This window comes from Gasterosteus aculeatus, chromosome 12 (assembly GCF_964276395.1).
Source record: "Gasterosteus aculeatus chromosome 12, fGasAcu3.hap1.1, whole genome shotgun sequence".
Lineage (NCBI taxonomy): Eukaryota > Metazoa > Chordata > Actinopteri > Perciformes > Gasterosteidae > Gasterosteus > Gasterosteus aculeatus.
Window position 1 is genome coordinate 12,827,315 of NC_135700.1, and position 23,072 is coordinate 12,850,386.

Below are 23,072 nucleotides of genomic sequence, written 5' to 3' on the forward strand. Positions count from 1 at the left end.
GCTGATATCCGATATGAAATGTATAAGTACATTAAAATATAGGAAAACAACTCTCACGTCAGCTTGATGACTTAAAAGTCACCACAAGCTTTTAGCGGTGAGATCCTTCTTTTATTATTACACGTTGGCTGTTGAATGTGTACTCAAAATTATTTAGGTATGAAAAATATGAACTTGGCTGGGAACAAAAAAAACTTTCAATTTATATTTCAAAAAGATTTCCCTCAAATCACTTTAGAAATGTACGTGTTAGTTGTAGCTGCTATTACATCAATTGTGTTCTTTGGCTCACTCAGGTATTTAAAATCAAAAATCAAAATTAAAAAGAAATAAAATCCCAGCGTCTGTATAAATTGGCCGTCATGTGTTTTGCCTCTCGGCAATGTTTAGATTATGATGCTAAAATGTATTGCCGAATGCAAAAAGAAAAACTATACATTTCAAATTTTAAGTTTTGTCTGCCTGCTGTTGTTGTATGTATGTGGATATTTATAGTATGTGTGAGTATTTATAGAATGGCCTCCCGTATGTAGAAGTTACTGCACCAAGTGTCGTAGATGCGATACAAACCGACTGTAAAACGTGTAATAATACATCGTTTATGTGCGTATATCGACTCCGGTGTTTATTCGACCTCTTTAAAGATTTTTTACTGATCTCAAACTTACAATTCTTAAAAAACACACACACACATATTCACATATCACAATGGTGTCATATGTGACGCGCCAACAGAGGGCGCTCCACGAACACGTTTCACCCGCCGCCTCCCGGAGTTTGTCCCACGGGTGGATGCGTCTTATCTCCACTCCGCTGCGCTTTGTGAGGAGGTGAGGCGACAGGCCGCGGATGGGATGTTTTTCAATGCATTAATCAATGTCACGCTTTCAGACGCGTCCTCTTTGATGTGAAACAGACACGTTGAGAGTGTCGCCCATGCTGTGAAAAAAGGGCTGATGTGCTGATGGAGAAACAGCATCCTCCGGGAATTTGCAAATGACGGGCCTGCATCTGTCTCCGCACTCCTTTGTCCTGTCAGGGGGGCGTCCGATTATGAAATGTAGAACGTAAAGACCTTGCCGCTGATTGAGTATATATCAACAAACCCCAGCTTGTTTAAAAACGACATTGTTATTCCACTGACCACAGGTATTTTCCCCAAACTGCTGATTTGCCCTCGAACTGTTGCATTCGTGTGGGGGGGGTGGGGGGGGGGGGGGGGGGGGGGGGGACCCAGCTTTGCTTCAATTCCTTTAGTTTCCTGAGACAAGATCGATAATTGGTGGATGTTTATTGGGAAGTTTAAAGGAGGTGCCGTAAGGAATTATCACCTGCAGGACAAATCTCTGGCAACAACACCCCAGCAAGTAGCAGCAGTCCCTCTGGTCCTCATTTACATAACATCTTAGACCGCGGGGAGGTTGTGTAAGGCAAATAAAGACCGCAGGGTGATAGCAAGTAACTTGACACCTCTGTGTCACTTAGGAAAGGAATGATGCTGATGTAAGAATGTTGCCAAACACTTTTTTAGTACAAATAGTGATTTAGGTTTATATTGGGATAACGTCTTTGTTTACTCCATTCAAGGAATCACTTTCATCCTCGACTCTCTCACACTCTGGACATTTCAACATCTGCAGCTTCATGAGAGCAGATGCAGATCGTGTGACACCACATGCACGCTGGGACATTGTTTTACCAGAAAAACAGGCGTCATTAAAGCATCATGCTGCTGTGAGTTTGTGCAACTGTAATGCGTATTAAGAAGGGATCCAAATGTAAACCCATAACATGTCATTTGCACCCTCATTATCCAGTTCAGGCTGCACACAACTTGCAAACACAAACTATTTACCAGTTTATGGCGCAGCGCTTTTTGGTCTGTTGTTAAACTATGGCTTGCTTGAGAAAGCCGTCGTCTCATGGCTGGTAAAAGTGGTGCAAACAGATCAAGCCGGGCGTGCCGGGTGGGTGGGTGGAAGTGTTTCTCCTCCTCACGCACGCATGGCTGAGGTCCTTTATGTAAATGCGTGGCTTTAATTTCCAAAGGGAGGGCCCTTTTCTTTGCCCAATGAAAACGGACTGCGGCGGACACCTGGCTATAAACCCAGGAAGAAACCCAAAGTCCCGATCAGAACTCTGTTGAGAACACACACACACCCCCCCCCTACAGACACACGCACACACACACGCACACACAGACACACGCACACCCCCCACCGAGAGGCGCAGCAGGCAGACGAGTGGAGAGACGAGCCGCGATGACTTCCAGTAAGATCGAGATCCCCGGAGAGATGAAGAGCGACCCCGCTGCTCTCATGGCATCCCTCCAGCTGATGCCCTCGCCGGTGCCCGACCCGGAGATCAAGTACACCAAGGTCGGTTCCTCCGCTCCCGGACTCCGCTTCGAGGTGTCCGCTCGGGTTTTGCGTCTCGCGCTCGCTGGAAGTAAACTTCTGCTCTCGGCGGGTTTCGGAGCGCGCAGCTCACTCGGAGCTGGAGGCGAGAATAAAACCACTTCTCTGAACTTTTTCAAGGGTAAACTGGCGATTGTACGTTCTGAAGTTGCCGATGAGGGTCTTCTGCGTCCACGTGCTCCGTGTGTCTGAATTAAATGAGCAATAACTCCTGGACGTGATCATTTCAACCAAATAAGCCAAGAACCGGCTTATTTCAAACTCGCAGTACTCGACAAAAGCAGATTTTTCCATTTTAAACTTGGCGTTATCATGATGATTGATATTTGTAATTTGGTCCGTTGCAATTGCTACAAAATACAGCTTTTGGGAGACATGATAACGTTGTAATAAGACATTGTAAAAGTTTTAGCTTGCTTAGTAAGTGTCTTGGTGTATATAACACTGAGTTCGGGAGACTATTTTATTTTAATATATATCATATCTTTTTGTAATTAATCCACATTGCATCCTAAAACACATACTTATGTCATCCCATGTTAGTGCTTGAAACGGCACCCAATACAATTTTTTTTAAAACATTTGAAATAAATAATTGCAAAAATAATTGCAAAATTGAAAGATTAGAGGCAAATCTTTATCTTTATTTAAAATCTTTTATTATAATTCTAGTTTTGTTTTAAATCATTGTGTCGTATCAATGTGTGGTAATTTCCTTAATTAAATGTGTCTTTGCATACTCCTAGTGATAGATATCAGTGGCAAAGGAGGAAATTATTTTTGCCGGGTCTTAAAGTCTTTTCTTTCAAGCGAAGTCCAAATGTGATTACTGTCATTTGAGATATAGTGTCATTATTGAGAGAAAGTTTGTGTAGTGAGTAAAAGTTTTAATCCAAAATGTACTTCGAAGAGGAATTGTGGTGTGTCAGAGTAGTTTCTTTGGATTGTCGTACAGTCAGAAGTGTGTGGGTGGGAGAAAGAGGATGGAGGAACAGCTGGAGAAAAGAGCTTGAGTCAGACAAAGAACTCGAGTCACGGAACAAATCATGTTGCAGATTAAAAAAACTATGCTTTCAGAGAGATTTTTATTTAAACATCTGGTTAGAATAGTATTTGGACTATATTGTATCGGTTAATTGCTTCAACATTTTGCCACCATGATGCAAATAAAACAGTACATACTGTCTTACATAACTGAACCAATCAGTAATCAGTAAAATCACAAATCCTTCTTGCTTTTAATGGGAGTCTTAACTCGCTATAAGTCATTAGCCAGAACACACATGTGGAAAATGGCACGCACATGTTTGATAACATCTCAGCTACGTCTTGATAGTTTTTTTTTCATAGATTCATAGATATGTACACATTTGAAGAAAATGTAGTTTAAAGATTCGCTGAGATGATTGTGATTTTTTTTTAAGTGTTCACAGGATTTAGCCTGCTGCAGTTGGGTTGCTGTTGAAAAGGGCTTTTAGCTGCAGAGCAAGTGTTTCCTAATTCCCGAGATTAAAGGGCACATCTCACAGAGGCCAGATCCACGATAGCGAGGTATAAGTTCAGTCACCGCTATAATTGCTCTGTGTTAACACATACCTCAGTGTTTTAAGTGCAAAGGGCGCGCTGCTGCTGCACCGTGAAGCCACACGTAACCTCGCGGTGCAGCAGCAGCAGGCTCTGTTGTATTGTAAGCTTTTACGCCCACGTAGGCCAGCGTGTTAGTCAAAGGGTTTGGACAAAACAGTGTACAGGAGGACATTTAGGGAGCGACTTGGTGAATTAACCCCTTGGAATTTGGATCATCCAGTCCCTGTTGGCTTGGTGGACATAGGGGGCAGAAGTGGCCTGATTTATGGGAACCCCTGGCATGGGCTCCCCTCACACCCCGTTCCTGTTCTCCACCACCGACCGCAAGACGAATCAGGCAGCGCCGTTCAGTGGCCTAGAGGCCGAGTGGATGGAGGCGCAAGCTTCCAAACTGAGATTTCCTTTTCCTCGGAAAACATATTTACGCTGTTGCGTTAAACCATCTCCAACGTGAAGGCTATATTTAACTTTTCTTAAGTTGCTTCTTACTAACATCACTGTTATGCAATGCGAACGTTACATGTGATCCACTCTGGAGGTTTGAGCTTTAGGCTGATACACTATCACTGTTTAACTAGTTTTCTTCTATAACATGAGCATGTGATACTGCAGTCAAGGTCTGCCCCTTGTACTTTTCACAGAGTCATGAACTTCTCAGTGTCGGCGACACTCTGATAGTATTAGTCAGGGTATCTTCCTTTTTGTGCGGACGTAGATAGGATTGTAGTTGTGTTATTAATCCACACGTGTAAAAAGTGTAGTTTTCATACACCTTATACGTTAAAAGCTGGCGAAGCAGAGCTGTCTCTCGGTTGTATTGTCCCCTACCCCCACACTTCGCTAGAAGGCTGCAACAGCTGGGTTGCAAGACAGAAACAGTTTAAAGGTTGATAGCACCGCAAAGGAAGCCATAAATAAGAGCGCCATGATAGCTATTTATTGATGTTGTCCACTAGTGGTAGAAGTGGAGAAGAGTTTGTTATTAATAATTAAAGCAAACACAGAAACTTTTCTTGCTTTTTTAGTGGGTGATACTTCTGGCCCTTGTGGTTTTTCACACCGCTCACTGATGATGAGTTGTTAAACTGTTTAGTCAGAGACATTTTACAGGGGTGGTAAAACTTTTGCTTTTACTTTGAAGGAGCAGTCTGTTAAATGTTGTGTGTTGTGCGTAAGTAACATTGTTTTTCCCTCCACAAAAGTTAATGTTTTACCTACAAGAGTAGAAAAATGATTTTAAAGGTTATTTGTAGGTCCAGTTTGGTTTGACTTTTGCTTAATTAATAGGATAGTAACATACACCATAGTGCTGCAGAAAGAAAAATGCATTTCATTCAGTGGCTGTATTTGTTGTCTGGGCTACAGATCTCTTAAACTAATAGATAGTTATACATACACACTTGTGTTGATTTTCTCATGGTGACATGAGCGCAATTTCACCATAGGAACCTGCCAAAGACCTGAGTATTTGTAAGGCCGTCTATGCAGAGACAACCACTCAATTCGGATGAATAAGAGGCTCCATCAATCTGTCACTGATTGAGATAGCACAGATGGAGGCTCGGGGCTCCCCGATGCTAGGTGCTGTCCACCAGGGTATAAATTATGACCCTGTCTCACTGTGTGGGTTAGTGGCCCTGGCTCGACAGAGCCTGACCTGCAGTTCTGGAGTTTTTCACTTCAAAAACCACCATCTTACTGCAATCAAGATCAAACAGAGCCCAGGTTAGGGGATACTGTGCAACTAAATGATTTATCACAACGAGCACAGTGAGAGCTCCCCCCCTTCTTCTCTGCCTTTGCTTATACAATCGGCCTGTTCGCACACACACACACACACACACACACACACACACACACACACACACACACACACACACACACACACACACACGCACACACACACATGGCCACATACTCTCTAAAACACATCTCTTTGATTGTGACAGGGTAAGTGTGCACTGTCATTAATATGTCCATTGGTGTGAAATGCCTACTTGTGCAGCGAGTGTAAATTATCATCTTAGCGGACACGTCAACATCATGTCCCCTGTCTCTTAATCACTGTTTAAGGAAGAGCAGTGACAGCGAGGTTGCCCTGTTAACTTCCCGTACCTTCAGTCTGCGGCCCTCTCGACAAGCAACGTGTAAATCCTCACGATGTCACTGTGAAAAGCACTCGGCTTCATAAATCTGCTGGAGCATCGGCTCTTTCTCCGCCAAGCACGGGACACAGTAGAGACAGAAGTGCTTTTCTAGATGTTTATTTGTCTGTGGAAAAGCCTCACATTTCTTAAAAAAGTACTTCCTCTCTCTTGGCTGATCCCACGAGTGGAACTACTGTTCTTTAAACACATCCTTGACCTGAGATTTAGAGGATTGGTTAAGTACACAGGAAACCCATCAAACCTCAGATGTTCCAAGGGGGGAAAACACTAGTAGTGAAAGGAGAGGTCGATTCCATCGTTGCTTCTTAGCAATTTGAACAAGTTTGATATATTTTGGGTGGTTTTATATATATTTAATATATATACACGTTATGGACATAACTTACTACAAACTTTAAACATTTATTGGACAAGAATCTGCCCAGAAATGTTGACAACATGATGTATTTAACCGTAAAAATGCAAAATATACTCTTCCTATAGGTTTTAAAAGGTTTTATAAGGAAATTAGGATCATATGAGCCTGAAAAACAGTTTTGTACTTTAGTGGAAAAGTCCCTCTAAGCACTTGCCCACACACAGCGATGGGACAAAGATGTCTGCCAGTCAGTGACAGCGAGGCCGCCCTCACCACACCAATGGGCGCAGGATGGCGTTGACTGCGGGTGTGTGGATGAAAAACACGAGTGTCAGACATTTGGAGAGGAGTAAAAGAAAAAACACCAGCTGGTCTCCACTTTCACATGCTCTCCACTAACTGGTAACAGTAGTATTTCTAAGAGTTTTGAAACGCTTCCAGAGAGGAAATAGAGTTCCTGCGATATGGGAAGGATATGAAACTTCCTGCACAGACGAGTGTTGCGAGATCCCGGGAAGCTAGGACTCATCTGGCTGAGGAATCTTGGCGTGGTGTGTATAAACACGCACATACATAAACCCGAACATTAAAACTCCCTCTTTCCCGAAAATAAAAGTAGTAGCGTAACATATTGCTTTAGCCATTTGCATCTGAGTTGCGAGAAGAAGCAAAGAGCCAAACAGATGTTTAGTTGGCGGCGGAAAGTTCTTTGGCATTTCTTATATCCTATTCCAGTTGACTCAAAAAAAGTTGATTATTACCAAAAAATCACGCAACGTTTTGTCAACGTGAAAAAAAGACAGGAACATTCTGGTTGCCAGAAACAACAAATCTTGACTTTTTTCCCCCCGGCTGCACAAAACCTCCGTCAACGGATGGTGATGATTAAGACACCTACATTAAACGGCCAATTTAGCAAATGAAGAAAAACCGTTAGACGTGTTTTTGCATATCGCGTCTCATCTCTTCATTGTCCCCACGGCCCGGCTCTCCTGGTAGAAGTGATTGACAGCCTTTGCAGAAAAGCCTGGGAGTTGCTAAATGTTTGCAGCTGCGCTGTGGCCCATGCAGCAAGTCTTGACCTCTATGCTTACGGCTCAGCTCTAATCCACATCAGGCCTCCTCGTTATGCGTCAGGCATCACAGATCACAGATATAGATCACTAATGGCTTATTTTCATCAACGAAGCAGCACAAAATGTCTCAAAACTTTTCATTTTAAATTTGTGCATTTTAGGAGCAGAACATATTATCATATTACCTATAAATCATTTAAACACTTTTGGACACCAAGTCAATTCCTAGTAGTTAAATGTAGTCAACTAACACATAGAGGGATAGTAATGATCCCGCAGGGAATGGGAAAAAAATATTTATTTGTTATTTGAAGATGTGAACCTTTGCACTTGCTTTTTCATTGTTGTGTTCTTTGCCCTCCGCCCAAATGATCCTAAAAGCAATTTTAAGAAACCTCGAGAGTTGATTTACAACTGGGCCCTGTCATCTTAATCAAGTCTCTCAATGGAACGAGACAAAGGTCTAACACCAGTCCCGGCCCAGAGAGAGGGCCGAGCCAAACGGCGGCTGACATTTGTCCTTTTTTAGCTGTGATTTAGGTGGCGGCCCGCTCCCCTGTTCTGGTGCTTCATCCTTTCTCCTTTAGCAGCATCTTGTGAGAGGGGTTACGCCATGCATAAAGCTACCCACGGTCTGCATTCTTGCATGGACTGTTCAGGCTGTCAAGGGGCTCCTCTGATTTAGGGCGCCCAACTTCAGTGGCCCCTATAAATTTGAAAACTAATTCAGTGCTCTACAGGACTTTCTGTTTTTCTAGCTGGCCCTCTGCTCCTTATCATTACTGACAATTTTATGAAGTGCTCTTAATGAGAGTCAGATTAAAGGTGGCCTCTGATGCAAGGCGCCTGAGAACACTGCGCTGGTAGAGGGAAGCCTCTCCAGCCTTGTCTACATCTATCTGTGTGTGTGTGTGTGTGTGTGTGTGTGTGTGTTAAGGTTTGTGGGGGGATGGTGTGTGTGACCAGTACAACGGAAACGTAGAGGAATGAGCCTGTGACGTGTGGTTCTATGGGGTGGTACACACAGATACGGAACACCTTAAACGTCTGCGTGTGAGGTATTCATACGCAAAGAGAGCGCATTATGAGCCCGTGAGCCGTGGGAATGAGGAGGAGGAGGACGAGGAGGTGGAGGAGGAGGGAGGCAGAGCCATGTGTTTGCTGTGACTCTCATGCAGACTCCCTGGCATTTTATACCAACCCAAAAGTAAACACGGGTAACAGTTTACAGCCAATTAAATAGTGCTTAAAACCCAGCGTTTATGGAGAGTTTAGGGAGTGTGAGGCAAGTGGGATACGTGAACTCCTCTCTCAGGTCCATCTCAACTCCTTTAAAGTAAAAAGGACGGTAAGAGCATATGTATACATGGAGAGATTTGTGCCAGCAGATGTTCTTCCTACACTCTATCTATCAGGCAGACTGACAGCCATTAAAACAGTGTAAGAGTAGTCTGTCTAATGGATCTAAACATGTCAGCGAGGAAGGAGCTTTTTCTAACGACCCAGCTTACGTAATATATATTTGAAGATCTCAAATCACACCTAGCTTTTGTTCCACATTTCATCAGCGTGTAAATGGTCTGCTTGTATTTTATGAGGCACATTTCTCAGAGTTGTGCGTCTGAAAACATTTATTTTTCCTTTGGTCTTCGTAGATGTTAAATATGTCCTGTTTGGAATCCCAGGCGGTTGTTTAACGGAAGACCTCCTTTAACGCATCGCAGAAACCAAGCACGGCACGTGTTTTATGATCTCGTAAACGAGCAGCGATGTTGTGAAACGTGTGTCTGTGTGCTCGGGGTGGGTTGGGTGGGGGTCTGGTGTCTGATTGGGATTTATCTGCACCCCCAACAACACCCCCACGCCTTTGTCTGGATGGTGGAGTACTCCCCAGAGAGCAATGCAGGACAGGCAGGAATCTCTGTCCAGATTTCCAGAGATTCTCCCATATCCCTTACACAAGTGTGAGAGAGCTGCGACTAACTAAATAAATATTTAAAAAATGGAAGATAGTCATCCTCTACCATTCCGGTTGGTTTAGCAAATTGTATATATGAAGTCAATAAAGTTAGTTTGATTAAGGTTTTTGGTAATTAACTTGTACATTCTGCATTCAATTCATATAAAGGAAACTAAATGCATGAATTACCATTTAAATGATTAGTTGCAAATGCCAAAGAAAAAGAAAGCCTTTTTTTCTCCCTACAGATCTTTATCAACAATGAGTGGCACAACTCTGTTAGTGGGAAGGTCTTTCCTGCCCACAACCCGGCAACCGGAGAGCAGATCTGTGAGGTCCAGGAAGCAGACAAGGTAAATACATCGGCAGACCATCTTATTTTTTGAAAATAAGGTAAAACTTGCCCATTTTAAAGTATAATCCACCAAATTTACTTAATGTTTTAGAATAATTAATTTTGCATAATGGTCCCTGTCGGTGTTATAATATTATCGGATCATAATAATTCATATATTGACATTATCTCATAAATGATTCAGGTGCAGGCTACCATTATGAAAAGTGCAAAGCGACAACTGTTTGATGGATCAGTAAGTAATTAGTATGTATCTCGTTTCCTAGGCTGATGTTGATAAGGCTGTGCAGGCGGCTCGACTTGCCTTCTCTTTGGGCTCCGTGTGGCGAAGGATGGACGCGTCTGAGAGGGGTCGTCTGCTGTCCAAACTGGCCGATCTGGTGGAGAGAGACAGTGTCTATTTAGCCGTACGTTACATTGTCTTGTCTCTGAGTGAATTAATATGAATAACGTTTCACTTGAAGAAGCCGTTATCAAAATGCATAGTAACAAAAGTCCTTATTATCTGCTTGAGTGTCATCTTATTCATCTAATCATTCATAACAGAACTGCAACCGGAGAGTAGAAGAACAATTATACATTTTTTATTTCTGTTTATATAATTGTATATATTCTGCACAACACTCTGAGTGCTTGAAAATTTGAATAAACTGGCTTTGGAGGAACATATAAGTGTAACCTGGGAGCTGTATTTGTAGGTTAGTGTTATCTTAGTGTCACATTTCACCCACGGGAGAGTGTAAAGACTGGAACAGTATGGAATTATGTGAGGATCACAGGGTTATATCACATATTTCTCAAACGTCTCCCCCATCTCTCCTCAGACTCTTGAGTCTCTGAACAGTGGGAAGCCTTTCCTGCCCACCTTGTTTGTGGACCTCCAAGGAACCATAAAGACACTGAGATACTTTGCTGGATATGCAGACAAAATCCACGGCACTTCTATTCCTATGGGTGAGTCGCTCTACGAGTACCAATGTTTTAGTGAAGTGATCAGAGTGGTGTTGTTGCTGCTTGCTGGCTGATCAACTGAAACAATATCCACTATATTTTGTCTTCACTAAGATTTAAAATCCATGGTACAAAAATGACAATCAGATGTGTATTCATTTGAAATGAAGTGTGCATTCCGTACTGTATCCATACTGGTATTCTATTTGGTATGGCAAAAACACATTTTTGTATCTCCCAATGCTTTCAACTATATTTAGGAGCATGCAAGCCAGCATGCTTTTCTGTCAATTTTCTCGGAAAATTATTGACCAACTGCTCTGTGTTCAAACATGACACATACATTCAAACCTGCAATAGCTGATGTTGACCTATTGGGGGCACTGTAAACATGCTGTTAGCACCACACTGACATACAGTATGTTGATATCACAAACTTGGCAGGAAACAATTCCTTGTCAACACAACCAGCAGTTAAGGATCATCTTTAGTTTTTTTAGATGTGTTTCTGGTCAGCTGACCAAAGTAACTACATTATTCACTCTCTTTGAGCTCTCTTTTTGGTCTCTACCGACATGTAATGGAACTATGTGACTCTTGAGCTGCTAAATGCTCCACTATGTTGAGTAGCTGGTCGCTAACTGTGTCAGTGTCTACTGTCTGGCATCTTGAGGTAAAGAAAATGGTTTGTAGGAAAAGCTAATTTATACTCAATCAATCAATTCAAACGCTTCCATCAGTGTCCCCTCTCTAAGGCACTTGACTTCTGGGGGTTAGGAGAGGAGAAAGTTGGCTGTCTTAATAGCCGTAATCACCGTATTGAAGCTTCTATTGTACACTGCTGCCAAAACAACCGTGCTGAGCATTTTGCCAGGATTTGGTTTACGCTTTGATGCTCTTTTAGAGGAAACAAACAAGGGTATTCCTGTCGCTTGCATGATATAAGTCTGTTAGTGATTGTGTTTGTTCACATGTCAGGATAAAGTGCACGCCATTTCAACAACCCCTCAGCATTTAAGCATGTTAAGCTAATATTGTTGTGTGAAATGAAAGAGGAGTGACGTTATGTATAGAACCTTTGGCTTCACAGTTTAATATAGTTTACAGCGTTTTTGCCAAATTGAAATATACAGAAAGTAATCTTGCAGGAGTCACTGTTCCAAACAAACCGCACAGACACCTCCTGCAACTATATTCTGTTAAGTTTATGGTTTCATTCTCCAAACAATAACACTTTTGAAATACCCAACATTCACTTTGGTGTTAAGGAGAAAGGTTGACGTGTGAGAATCTGTTCTGCTGTTTTGTGTCATAACTCACTGCATCCCATGGAAAATGTTTGTCTAGCTTGTCAACCATTCCTCATTTCAGTCCACAGGAAAAATGAGACAATGTTTCATCATCTCACAACTGTTGTAGAAAATGTAGACATTTCTCAATATCAATTGTTATTTGTGGAGCTTGAACAAGCATGACACACCCTCAGGAAGTACCTCCTTTTACTTAAGTAATGCAAGAGGAATGAGCAAACATTTCCAGCATAACACCCATCTCCATGAGCTAAAACATTTACACACTGTGTTGTAGGAGGCTGAAGAAAAAAATAAATCTAATCTTTCACTGGGCTAAAGCAACCAGGAACGTTGAGTGTGGATTCATTTACAAATTAACATGTTGAGTCAACAACCTTGGGGATATTAGGTAGTGACATTTTTCTTCTCATTCAGGCATTTTACAAAGTACTAATGTTCGATACGATTGACCCTGTTTTCCCTTGTGTGTGTGTGTGTGTGTGTGTGTGTGTGTGTGCGTTTTCCCTCACAGATGGAGAGTATCTGACATTTACACGATATGAGCCCATTGGAGTTTGTGGACAAATTATTCCTGTGAGTATAACCCTTCCTTAAAGTTACATGTTGAACACAAATCTCTTTGGGTAAAACAAAACAGACAACAATTAATTGGTTCAGTGTGGTTCTGTTGAATTAGATTCTGCAATTTCCAGTAATTCTACGACACTCAATGTTGAGTGTAAATACTGCTGGTAACACCCAAAGGTTACGGGTCTGTGAGTTTGACTAATAGGGATCGAGAGGTGATATAGTGGGCTTGAGTAAAGTTGAATAGGGAGAAGGCAAAGGGAAAAGATCAAGGGGAGAGAGACACTGTTGATTGTTCGAGCATTCGTTGAGCCCCATGGGCTCCTGTGCAAAGCAGAAATAACACAGGGCCCTGTTTTGTACAGTGATATGGGTCTGTTGCACATGTGTTGCAATACCCCGGCTTTCTCAGAACACTGTGGGAAGAGAAAATAACGTACGAGTAGTGCCGAGAACATTTTCTCACTTGACTATGTTTAAACAGAGGGAAAACGAGAGTGACTTAAGAGCGATGAGTTATAACATGTGACCACCCAGTGTGTCTGTCAGATGATGATCATTTTTTAAAACCGTGTGTGTGTGTGTGTGTGTGTGTGTGTGTGTGTGTGTGTGTGTGTGTGTGTGTGTATGTGCGTGTGTGTGTGTGTGGGGGGGGTCTGTTACGCACAGTGGAACTTCCCTCTGATGATGACGGCATGGAAGCTGGGTCCAGCGATCGCATGTGGAAACACTGTTGTGCTTAAACCTGCTGAGCAAACACCGCTCACCTGCCTCCACATAGCAGCTCTCATCAAGGAGGTAAATGATCTTTGTGCCAACTACCACACATTTGTTTACATGGCGGTTTGCCACGATCTTATTCGGGTAGTCCAACGGTAATATTCAAGTAACTAAATGCAAACCGCTGACAGGCCAGTTTGCCAAGCACACAGTATTCACCGTGAATCTGGCCAACACTGTATTTGGATAATCCAACATTAGTGTAACCACGAGTCGACAAAGAACAGATGTTTGACAAAGTGTCTCTCCTCAACACGGAACATCTCTTTAGAGTCTGTAATACTATAATTTTACACCCCGAGATTAAAAGGTACAAATCACAAATAAATTCATAAATTCATTTCGTCCCTTGCTCCTAGTGGTATATAGCAAAGCAGCTTTTGATTTAATTAGCTAAATTGTTGATATTTTCATCTGTGAGAGTTTCCTGCTCCCCCCCGTACAACAATAGACAAATAGAATTTTGTTTGTGGTGTTTAAAAATTGCAACATTTCATGTGTTTGATGAAACAATGCTCTGGTTGCTCAGGATAATTCAAACCCCTCTGTGAACATTTCTAATAACAATTGTTTAGTACATTCACCAATAAATATGTGTCTAAAGCTTATTAAAAAACTGCAGAAAGCCACATAAACAACTATAATGTTATTACTGTTACAAATAGTTGGCAATAACCTATTGTGCTCCATTTACGTCATATCGTTTAAACCACAAAAGCAAGCTGCCAAGTTGGGAGAAAATAAAGTAAAATATAATGTGGGAAAAATCTTTTAACAAGCTTCTTAGTCAGTGACAAATCTATAATCCGTTTAGAATCAGCTGTATGCAGCTAGGCTTGGGAAACTAGCAAGAGTACCCCAGTTTTTAAAAGTATTCAACCGAGAAACGCAGCCCATTGTTTCCAACTCCTTTCCAAATGAAGAAGGAAGCAGCACCAGCTCCAACAGATGCAGAATCCATCATAAAAGTGCCCAAGACTGACAACACTGACAGTCTGTCCCTTTAAGGTAGACAGGTAGACTGGTTTTAAGGTAGACAGGTAGACTGGTTTTAATGTAGATAGGTAGACTGGACTGGTTTTAAGGTAAACAGGTAGATTGGACTGGTTTCAAGGTAGACAGGTAGACTAGTTTTAATGTAGACATGTCGACTGGACTGGTTTTAAGGTAGACATGTAGTCTGGCCTGGGTTTAATATAGACAGGTAGACTGGACTGGTTTCAAGGTAGACAGGTAGACTAGTTTTAATGTAGACAGGTAGACTGGACTGGTTTTAAGGTAGACAGATAGACTGGCCTGGTTTTAATGTAGACAGGTAGACTGGACTGGTTTCAAGGTAGACAGGTAGACTAGTTTTAATGTAGACAGGTAGGCTGGACTGGTTTTAAGGTAGACAGATAGACTGGCCTGGTTTTAATGTAGACAGGTAGACTGGACTGGTTTCAAGATAGACAGGTAGACTTGTTTTAATGTAGACTGGTTTTAATGTAGACAGGTATACTGGTTTTAATGTAGACAGGTAGACTGGTTTTAAGGTAGACAGATAGACTGGTTTTAAGGTAGACAGGAAGACTGGTTTTAATGTAGACAGGTAGACTAGTTTTAAGTAGACAGGTAGACTGGTTTTAAGGTAGACAGGAAGACTGGTTTTAATGTAGACAGGTAGACTGGTTTTAAGGTAGACAGGAAGACTGGTTTTAATGTAGACTGGTTTTAAGCTAGACAGGAAGACTGGTTTTAATGTAGACAGGTAGACTGATTTTAAGGTAGATAGGTAGACTGGTTTCAAAGTAGACTGTTTTAATGTAGACAGGTAGACTTGTTTTAATGTAGGCAGGTACACTGGTTTTAAGGTAGACGGGTAGCCTGTCCACCTATTCATATGTCTGTCCAAATTAAATGATTGGATAGGATAGGCTCTCAATCTCAACACACACATTTTTTTTAAAATTTAATTTGTCGGAGCATGTGATTTCTGTCAGGGTGTAAAGAACATTACCAACAGGTTACCAACCCTACCTGTATAGCCCATAGGACATTGAATGTCAGCGCAGACAAACTACACAAGAGCATTTACAAAAAAATGTATTTACAAAGACAGTCAAGTCAACATGGTTAAATATGAAGAATTTGGGTATGCTATGAACCCACATCCAAAAAACGGTATAGCAATGCACTTTATCATCAATGGCTGTGGCAACAGGGATAGGCAGTTGTGTTTAATACCAGCAAACAATGCAGCCTCTCACCATTGCAGAAAAACCTAATCACACTGTACAAATCCGTGTCCACATCCCCCCTCTCGCCCCCTGCCCTCTTTCTGGAGACTATCTGTCTGTCGCCTTCGTCTTTTTGATTTTTCTCTCCATTCTCTGCCGGTAGGGAGGTTGGGTTGGGTCCGGATTCCCCCACACCGCCTGTAGTTTTGCTTGGCTCTGCTGTCATCTTCGCTAAAGCTTGTTTCCTCTCATATTGTTTTGACAGGCCGGGTTTCCACCAGGAGTCATCAATATTTTGCCAGGATTTGGGCCAACGGCAGGAGCTGCGATTGCTTCGCACATGGGCATAGACAAAGTGGCTTTCACGGGATCAACTGAGGTACTTTTCTCTATTAACAACGTCTCAGATCAACCGCTGCACTACCGCTCTCTTTTGTCAGCACAAGTGACACAGTGACCAACATGTGCAGAGCATAATAGCAGGCTGGGTAATTGGGGCCCTGTTTTGAAGTCTAGATGACAAACAAATGGGGTCTTACGCTTGCCGCCCTGTCATTACTACTCATGAAAGGGAACTCTGATTTTATCTGGCACACATGCACATATTTGCGCTGTCTACAGTAGACAAACACATCTCTGTGAAAACACCGCCTCTCTTTCCCCTCTGCTCTCTCTTTCAATGAAATGATTATCAGGAAAACCCCCAGTAACTTTACAAAACAGGGCGCTGCTAATGAAGAAACCATGTAGGTGTGGAGCGGTTGGAGGCGTTGAGGTCTGAACGCATTTGAAAAGGCCGGAGGACAAGAGCAGATTATTTACTGCAGATCATTTATAACCATTAATTATTTGAAACTGCGAACTAAACTTAATGATAGAGCTAGACAGCAACACTAATGAACAATGTATGTTTTTGCTGCGTCCATCCAGTACACGCGTGTATCTTTGGTTTCGGTTCAAGCAATGTTTAAATTAGCTTAGACAGCATGATAACAAATATTTATTCAGCTGTAGTGTTGCGTTTTTCTGATTATCCATCACAGAACAAGCATTTTCCTATCCCTTTCTGTCACACACACCCTGACACACCCAATCAGCGAGTGCACGCTACCTCACATAAATGCACCTTCTAACCCAAACCTCTCCTTTGTTTTATCACCTTGTCTTGATTGAACGTTTCCTTTGTGAGCGGCCCTGTTCTTTCATACTGTTTTTCCTGGAGTTTCATGTGATCTGGAGTCAATTACTGAGAGAAAATTCTGAGCTGTAAGAGACTACTGATGCCCAGACAGTGAGTCACCATGCTGTAGTAGCAGGGGGAGGAGGGGGTGCCTGGGGGGGAGGAGGGTACTGACCATCACACCATCTCTCCACAGGGTGGAGGCTGGGGGTTAAGCTACAGGTGGATTTTAGGATCACTAGCCATCCTCATACTGATTCACATTTTGAGGAGTCTTGCACCCTCGTATGCTTCTTTTTCCCCCGATTAAACACAAACTACCCTCCCTTAGTCAGCTGCTTTGTGTCTCCCTTCAAAGACACACACACAACACGTCAGAATATTGAAGCCAAGCCAAGTATTGTGTTGTTTTGCTTCGCTTCAAGCCACAGCCCAGCATTTGATACTGTTGCAGTCTCTGGTTTTCCATTATATCTCAGTCTATTAAAGCACCTCTGGCACACTGAGAGAAGATGAGTCGTTTCAATGCTGGAGGTGAGGCTTTATCAAAAAAAAGAGGGGATTTTTCCGCTTTATCTTGTTGGTTTCTTTGGAAATGAAAACTGACTGTGTGAGTAAGAGGAAGATGACTACTTGTTTGGGGTGTAAGGTTTGCAAGGAGGTGTGGGCAGTTTCTCAGGCTTCTAATCTTTTGAGAGGATATAATAACATTGACAAAATATCAGTTAAAGCAGCTGATTTGACACAGTAGAAACTCTATAACAACCATTTTGACAGAGAAAATATCTGTCATGATAATTAAATAAATTATGAAAAAATCAGTATAGGATGTATGAAGGCTACGTCATCAATACAATTACTAATTCTCAAAGGGAATAGTTTGACAAAAAATAAGGAAACACAAAAGATGAGAAGATTGACGCCACTCATGATTGTGTGAACCTCGTGTTTGTGTCACTTTTGTGTCACATTAGCATTGTAAGACAAATAGATGCAGATTGGTTGTTCACTGTGATTAGCCAACATTAATCATCTTTATCACAAGGAAAAAAAAAAAAATATATATATATATATATATATATATATATATATATATATATATATATGTATTGGTTAGAGCAGAAAAATCAGTACCATGTATTTTCCTCTGAAGATGAGTTTACATTATCCTTATCAAGAAATCCTGCTCTGCAAATTATTATTTATTTTAAAGAAAGAAGGCTGCATTTCCCTCGCTGACATATTGATGCACCAGATTCATTTCATACCACCCTCAGGTAGTTAATTCACCACCCTTGTGGTTGCTTCTTCCTGCCAGTCAGTAGACATCACATGAAACATCATTATATTTTCCTATTACTGTCGCCAAAAACCTGAAACAGATATTCAGTCGGTCTGTTTGCAGACATAATGTTTCAGCGGGCCATCCGGTGCATTCCCTGTTTGGAGCTAACCAACCTCTCTAAAATATTTAATGACTCCAGCTGATTTACTGGTGTGATCTGGCTACGGGTCTGCATTTCCGTTAGTAAACTCCAGATCCGTTTCCTTTGCAAGGTCGGCAAGCTGATCCAAGAGGCAGCTGGGAAGAGTAACCTGAAGAGAGTGACGCTGGAGCTGGGAGGAAAGAGTCCAAACATCATCTTTGCAGACGCTGATTGTGAGTTTTCAATTGTGTTGTATTCAGTGTTCCGGGCAGCCTCACTAGGTGGTCTGTCACTATCACTATTTTGTGTCCCATTCTCAGGACCTCTAGTCTGTGGATAAACACACATCGGCTGAGATCTTTTTTTTAATACTCAGAAGCTTTGTAGTGCTATGAAAACCTGTGGATAGATGGGTTTCATATGAATTCTAAGTGGCTCACCAAACTGGGGGTGCCGAGGCTTTCAAATGCTTTCAGCAGTCGCGAGAGGGGCTCCCTAAGGCCTGTAAATCAGGAGAATGGACCCCGACTCAGTCGGGTGCTTCAGTCGAGACCCATAAATCACAGGGGTCGGTTAACCCTTTGTGCACAACAGCAGGGTCACATCTCTCAGGTGTCAGGTATCAGATTTGTGCAGGAAATCTCCCAAAAATATTGGGGAACATTTTGTATGAATATATTACTATTCACATTATACTATTTGGTTTACAATACAATTTGCTATATGCAACCAATTTATCTACATTTACATTAACAAAAATGTGTTTTCCTGCAGTGGACCTGGCTGTTGAACAGGCCCATCAGGGAGTGTTTTTTAACGCGGGCCAGTGCTGCACAGCAGGCTCCCGCATCTTTGTGGAGGAGTCCATCTACGACGAGTTTGTTCGGAGGAGTGTGGAGAGAGCCAAGCGGAGGATCGTCGGCAGCCCCTTTGATCCAACAACTGAGCAGGGTCCTCAGGTGAGGCCAACAGATCCGCCGCTATATTTCCCTTTTTTCTTGAACTGGCAAAATGTGGGTTTCTCTGTCATGTAATGTCTGTCCTCCACCTCCACAGATCAGCCGGGAGCAGCAGAATCGAGTGTTGGGGTTCATCCAGAGCGGCATCAGTGAAGGGGCCAAGATGGAGTGTGGAGGCAAAGCTCTGGGCTTGAAAGGGTTCTTTGTTGAGCCCACTGTTTTCTCTAATGTGAGGGATGACATGCTGATCGCCAGAGAGGAGGTACGATGATGAAGAGCTGGGATTTGGAACTCCAGCGCATCTAAAGCATGAGTAGCTGTGTGAAAAGGAGTGTTGTCTGATTAGAAGTAAAAGTATTAACATCACAATATTGGAATAATCCATTAAAGTCAAAGTAACATTATAAAAACTTTACTCAAGTCACAGTAATAAAGTGACAAAATACAAAGCTAATTTTAAGAAAATTTGTTTTTGTGTGCACACACAGCAAAAACACAATATCCTGTGATAACCTTACAATTTATTATCAAAAGTAAAGTTCTCACTGTTAGGAAATATTCCCTTCACTTGTTATAGGATCATATTTATTAAATTATTATAATGTGTATTGATACATTCAAATATAAGCAACAGTTACTGTCCTAACTGGAGCTATTTTTAACCATTTTATGAAAAAGATACTTCCGTATAGTTTTTCTGTTCTTAATTAAATGTTATCTTCCCCTTTGTGAAGAATACATGCTGTATGGAATTTTAGCGGAAGATTATTTGTAGTACCTCCACTCTTTAACCCTTCATACTTATTTATATGTGACCAGTAATTAAAAAAAAGACAATACAGACCAAACAGTGAAGTAAACAAACCTGTATATTACTGTCTTTTACAGATTTTTGGTCCAGTCCAGCTGATCATGAAGTTCAAAACTGTGGATGAAGTGATAGAAAGAGCCAACAACACAGATTATGGTTTGGTTGCGGCTGTGTTCACTAACAACATTAACAAAGCCATGACCATAACCACAGCCATGCAGGCTGGCACTGTCTGGTAGGTTCCATCTTCTGTGTTTCTTTAGCTTTAATCAGTAATATGTGGGAACAACTATGATAGTCACTGTCGTCCAGAAACCATAGACTGGCATTGTGCAACTTTATTATGATTACACAAGCCACAAAGAAATGCTTTCTTTCGTCAGTCTTTATGTTAGAAATAGACAAACGGACAACTTTCTGCTGTGTTTACTAAACAATAATGGAATCTTACTGGTAAATCCAGGGGGTTTCAAGAAAAAACTTTGAATCCTTTTTCAAGTCAATGCAGGAAAATGATGCAATATTTTACAATATCCGATGCACAAGAGTGATCAATGTTTTATGTTTTCCCAGGATAAACTGCTTCAATGCTCTGAGCACGCAGTGTCCATTTGGAGGATATAAAATGTCTGGCAATGGCCGTGAATTGTAAGTATAACTTCCTGCCCACGGAGTGTACAGCACCAGTCATTCTCAGAAAGTGTGTCCAAAGTTTTGACTGTAACTGTACACAAATTAACCACAATGTTACTATTACCGACTTTCTGTTTTGAATACCTACCTTCCAAAGTCGCTTAACATGTCATAAATCTTAACGTAAGAGGATATTGCAATATTTCCAGCGGTGTATACACTGTCTGATGCTGCTGTGAGCATGACACTTTCAACAAAATGAGTAATAATGTTTCAATTGTCTGTTCCCAGGGGAGAAAGCGGTTTGAAAGAGTACTCAGAAGTGAAGACCATCACGATGAAGCTGCTCGCCAAGAACTCATAGGAAGCCACGTTTTTTGGGGGGGAAGGAGGTAGTGTCTTCCTCATCACCGACCTGTCTCTCATCAGTCCGTTCACAGTGGCAAACCATGTAAACCGTCAAATAAAAGTTATCTCCACGGTAACTACGCAGGCCTGTGACCACTCGCTGCCCTCCCAGTCCCTCCATCCACGCCGCATTGCTCGCCACGGACAGTCAGCCTGTCGCTGTTTAGCTATCCCTGCCTACCTGACAACCACTGAACGTCCCCCACAATGTAAATGTCCTCCACTAACTACACTAGAGCACTCACAGAGACGACGGGGGGGGGCGCTCTGACCGCAAAGCCCAATAACAACCGCCCCGCCAGCCGCTGCACCCTGATTCTCACCCACCGCCAGATGCTGGATGCTCAGAGACTCAGTCACCGCACTTGAAATTAACCCTTTACTAGCAACTTGTCATGCGTTGGATGGAAGTTTCTTTTTGTACTGTGCGGTGTGATCGTCAAAAAACCCTTGTGTCATTTTCTTGTGGAATTTATGGAAGCATGTCAGCTCATTCAAGACCACTGATATTTTCACCCTCAGATATGAATTGATGAAATGTTCATTCAGAATTAAAATGCATTTCTAATTGTCTTTGTTTATATTTTAGCTTGTATGACTTAACACTGTATGTCAATCTTTGACTGATGTAAACGGGAAGAGTTTAACCTCTTAAAAGCATTTTACTCTGCTAAAAGAGGAGTAGTAATGTATTTTAAACATTATGTAACAGATTTTCATTGATGTTCATCTATGTTTATGTTTATACAATCATATGCTATAAAATGATAATAGTTTTTCTTTTCAGGAAACTTGTTGTGTTCACTACATTATTGGGACTTAGTTATATAATTATTGTATTCATTCATCTCTTTTGGAAATAAATTGGTCCAAAGAGAGGATTCCATTGATGAAATACATACCTAAATAGATAAATGGTAATATATTATTATACAATGTTCAGCTCTAATACTAAGACTGCCTTTTCACAGAAGGCATTTTACATGTAACTGAAAATATGCTGGTGTAGATAATGAAATTGACGGTGGCCGAATTCCATTTAGCTTCAGGTGCAGGATCCTGGTGTCATTAATGGTATTAGTAACCTTAGTAAGCCTGTGCTTTTCCTACCATGAAATGCTAATACAGCACATACCATTATAATTACAGAGAGGTCAAAACAGCAATAAATAAACAATAATACTGATTCAAACCTAATGATGTAACACATCAGATACTTTTAGAAACATGTAAATTGCTTAAAGGGGCAGGCGGGAGGGGGGGAGGGGGGGGTGAGCAACTCGCAAAGCCGGAAGTTTCCTAAAACCTTCTGACGTTTACATTTATGACCTTTTGACCTTGTTACCTAACCCAGGGTGGTGTGGTGGTTAGCACCGTCGCCTCACAGCAAGAAACGTCCTGGTTTCGACTTGACCCAGTGGCCTTTCTGTGTGGAGTCTGCATGTTCTCCCCGTGTCTGCGTGGCTTCTCTCCGGCTTCCTCCCACAATCCAAAGACGTGCTGTGGGGATTCGGTTGATTGGTGACTCTAAATTGCCCGTAGGTGTGTGGATGTGAGTGTGAATGTTTGGATGTCTCTGTATAGCCCTGCGACTGGATGTGTAGACCCCGTCTCTCCCAATGTTGGCTGAGAGAAAGAGAATAAAAAATGTGATCATTGATCACAAAAGATATGTTTTACCATACAAGGAACTGTAGTTCAATGCAATTGAACCATAATTAATTATTGGTTCTTTCTTCCTGTCTCAAAATGCATTGCAAAAGTAGTAAAACGCCAATTCTTTTCCGAAAAATGTGGATTTCAAATGGAAAAAAAATGTAAGCTTACAGCTGTTAAAATTAAACTACAGCGGTAACAGTAAAAAAAAAACTCTTCTTCCGTATGTTGTAACAAAAGATCAAGC

At 41.7% G+C, this 23,072-nt stretch overlaps 1 protein-coding gene across 1 annotated transcript; it reads left to right on the forward strand.

Annotated features, from left to right (window-relative positions):
- The first annotated feature begins 1,965 nt into the window (after nucleotides 1–1,965).
- Nucleotides 1,966–21,960, forward strand: aldh1a2 (aldehyde dehydrogenase 1 family, member A2). Its single transcript, XM_040165098.2, has 13 exons — nucleotides 1,966–2,378; nucleotides 9,815–9,919; nucleotides 10,188–10,328; nucleotides 10,746–10,875; nucleotides 12,697–12,758; nucleotides 13,422–13,550; nucleotides 16,017–16,130; nucleotides 18,489–18,591; nucleotides 19,133–19,317; nucleotides 19,415–19,579; nucleotides 20,206–20,363; nucleotides 20,702–20,776; nucleotides 21,053–21,960. Exons 1-13 carry the CDS (start codon nucleotides 2,262–2,264, stop codon nucleotides 21,123–21,125), a joined length of 1,557 nt encoding a protein of 518 aa, XP_040021032.1. The 5' UTR covers nucleotides 1,966–2,261; the 3' UTR covers nucleotides 21,126–21,960.
- Nucleotides 21,961–23,072: the final 1,112 nt, after the last annotated feature.

Excerpts from the sequence above, each read along its gene's own strand:
- aldh1a2 (XM_040165098.2), top strand. The coding sequence starts at position 2,262 with ATGACTTCCAGTAAGATCGAGATCCCCGGAGAGATGAAGAGCGACCCC. Across the intron at positions 10,329-10,745 it reads GAGACAGTGTCTATTTAGCC|ACTCTTGAGTCTCTGAACAG; the intron begins GTACGTTACATT and ends ATCTCTCCTCAG. Across the intron at positions 19,318-19,414 it reads CAACTGAGCAGGGTCCTCAG|ATCAGCCGGGAGCAGCAGAA; the intron begins GTGAGGCCAACA and ends CCACCTCCACAG.